The following is a 2,413-nucleotide window of genomic DNA, read 5'->3' on the forward strand; positions in this document are numbered from 1 at the left end:
GGGGTCACGACCCACAGGTTGAGAACCGCTGGTTTACAGGAACAGAAAGCCCCATTTTTCTCCCATGGAGTGGCTGGTGGTTTCAAATTGCTGACTTTATGGTTAGCAGTCCAGCTCCTAACCACTATGCCACTAGGGCTCCTGAGGAACCCTGTCAAGGAGACTCATGTGAATGTGGACAAAGCAGGCCACAGTATTTCAACTTTTTTCCTGTAGGCCTATTTAAAATCTGAACTAGACCAAGATTATGAGTGTGAACAAGAAAACATTTGCATTAACAGTTTGGACAGAGCTGTCAGAAATTGCTTAGGCAAAGCCAAAGAGGGAAAGAGAGTAGTCAGCCTTCTGTCAGGCTGGCTTGACTACGCATCTGACTTTTTCATGCCTCTGTGTGCTGATGGAAGGAACTCTAGTGGTGAAGTGCATCAAGCATTGGGCCACTAACTGCAAGGTCCTCGGGGGAAAGATGAATCTGTCTGCTCCCATAAAGACTGACAGTCTCCAAAACCCTGTGGAGCAATTCTCCTCTGTCCTCTAGAGCAGTGGGTGGACTCTGATTCAATACTTAACCTCACACAGCATTTCCTAGTACAAAGACTAGCCGAAGCCTAACTTGGGACACTGTGGGTATTGCATGAATTCATGAGTTTGAGGTTTCACAGTTGGTATGAACTGTGCCTGAATCCCACAGACCCCGTCAAGTGGGATTAGGCACACCTAAAATTGTCAAAACCAGTTGAAGTCATACTGTAAACTAGTTCAGGGACTTCAGACTGGACCTATTGAACTGCGGGCCCATTCCCACATATAGCAGCGTGCATTATGCATCATGTAATTCTTATAGGTGCCATTTAGACTGCAAGCTGAAGGATGTCCCCTGGGGTCAAAATAAGGGTCTCTATTCATATAACCAAATATGCATACATAGATCAGTGAAACGGGCCCCACTCCTGCCAGGATTTTCAGAATAGTAGTTCCCGCTCCACTGCCAGGGTTTGTCCTTTTCCTCAAGGGGCCTGGTCTTTACTAGGCGTCCTTTGTCTTTCAGATCCCCTAACAGTCCCTTGCAAAAGGTACTGAGGAAAAAAAAAAAAAAGGTACTGAGGACAAGAAGCAGAGACAAGAAGTCAGTGAGCCAGGAGGATGCTACAAAAGGTTCATGGAAAAATGGAATTAAAAGGGAATTAAAATTTCCCACAAACTTTCTGGAGCCTCTGGTATAATGTAGATACAGCTTGTTCTTAGTCCCTTGAGCAGGGGTCCTCACACTTTTTAAACAGGGGGCCAATTCACTGTCCCTCAGACCGTGGGAGGGCTGGACTATAGTTTAAAAAAAAAACTATGAACAAATTCCTATGCACACTGCGCAAACCTTATTTTGAAGTAAAAAAACAAAACGGGCAAAAACACCTGGTGGGCTGGATAAATGTCCTTGGTGGGCCGCATGTGGCCCGCGGGCCGTAGTTTGAGGACCCCTGCTCTTGAGCCTCGCCTCTCTGCCTGCCCTTGCCTCCTTCCTCAATAGTCCATCCCCTGTCTCATATAAACCCAAGTTACTTACAGGGAGGTCTTCGTCCAGCATGGATGCACACTTGTTGACTGCCATTCTAGCTCTTCAAGCTGCAAAGCAGAAGGTCCTAGGTTCATCCGCAAGCCTGCTGGCTTGAGGTCCCCAAAGGCTCTCCAGGCCACCAACTGGGCCCAGGCTGCCTAAGATCTCAAGTTCCCCAAATAGGAGATGGAGGTTAAAGAGTGACTGTCACAGACAAGAAGCCCCTAGGGATGAGTTGCTCCACCACCCACTGGTCAAGGCCAGATGTTTCCTGTAAGGGTTCAGGGTGAGAAATGAAGGATAAGCAGCAAGAGAGAAAAGGCTTTAGATGAAGTCTTTAAAAACAAAACAAAACTCCATCCAAAACCCCTGCCATCAAGTTGATTCCGAGGCATAGCGGCCCTATAGGTAAAAAGTGGGCTGTCCCTGTGGGTTTCGAAGGCTGTCGTTACAGGACTAGAACCCCTCATCTTTCTCCTGCCTGAACCTGGAACAGTAAGCAGCCAAATGGGTAACCAACCATGCCACCAGGCCTCCTTCAAGCTACAAACCACCAAACCAAACTCAACGGCTATCCAGTCAATTCTGACGCACAGCAACTCCGCAGGACAGAGTAGAACTGCCCCTGTGGGCTTCTGAAACGTTTCAGTCTTCACAGGCGGAGATAGGCTTATGGGTCCAAGTTCCTCAACTTCCACGCCATCATATCTGCAGGCCGTCCCTCTCCGTTCAGTCGGGTGAAAAGGTGGCTGTATGCTGTCAATTCCGACCCGGCGTAACCCTCGAGGGCAGAGTGGAACTGCCCCACAGGGCGTCATGGGTTCTACATCGTCACCAGAGCAGAGGGCCAGGTTTTTCTTC

The 2,413-nt window shown here is 48.4% G+C and overlaps 1 protein-coding gene across 1 annotated transcript in view; it reads right to left on the reverse strand.

Moving 5' to 3' along the window:
- Nucleotides 1-2,413, reverse strand: part of PLIN1 (perilipin 1) — a 28,587-nt gene that overhangs the window by 11,463 nt on the left and 14,711 nt on the right. The window contains exon 2 of the mRNA XM_004709878.2: nt 1,562-1,620. Coding sequence (XP_004709935.1) covers nt 1,562-1,606 — 45 coding nt within the window. The 5' untranslated portion in view covers nt 1,607-1,620. The remainder of the gene's footprint in view (nt 1-1,561; nt 1,621-2,413) is intronic.

This window comes from Echinops telfairi, unplaced genomic scaffold (assembly GCF_000313985.2).
Source record: "Echinops telfairi isolate 266 unplaced genomic scaffold, ASM31398v2 ScPeMD7_7409;HRSCAF=8447, whole genome shotgun sequence".
Taxonomy (NCBI): domain Eukaryota; kingdom Metazoa; phylum Chordata; class Mammalia; order Afrosoricida; family Tenrecidae; genus Echinops; species Echinops telfairi.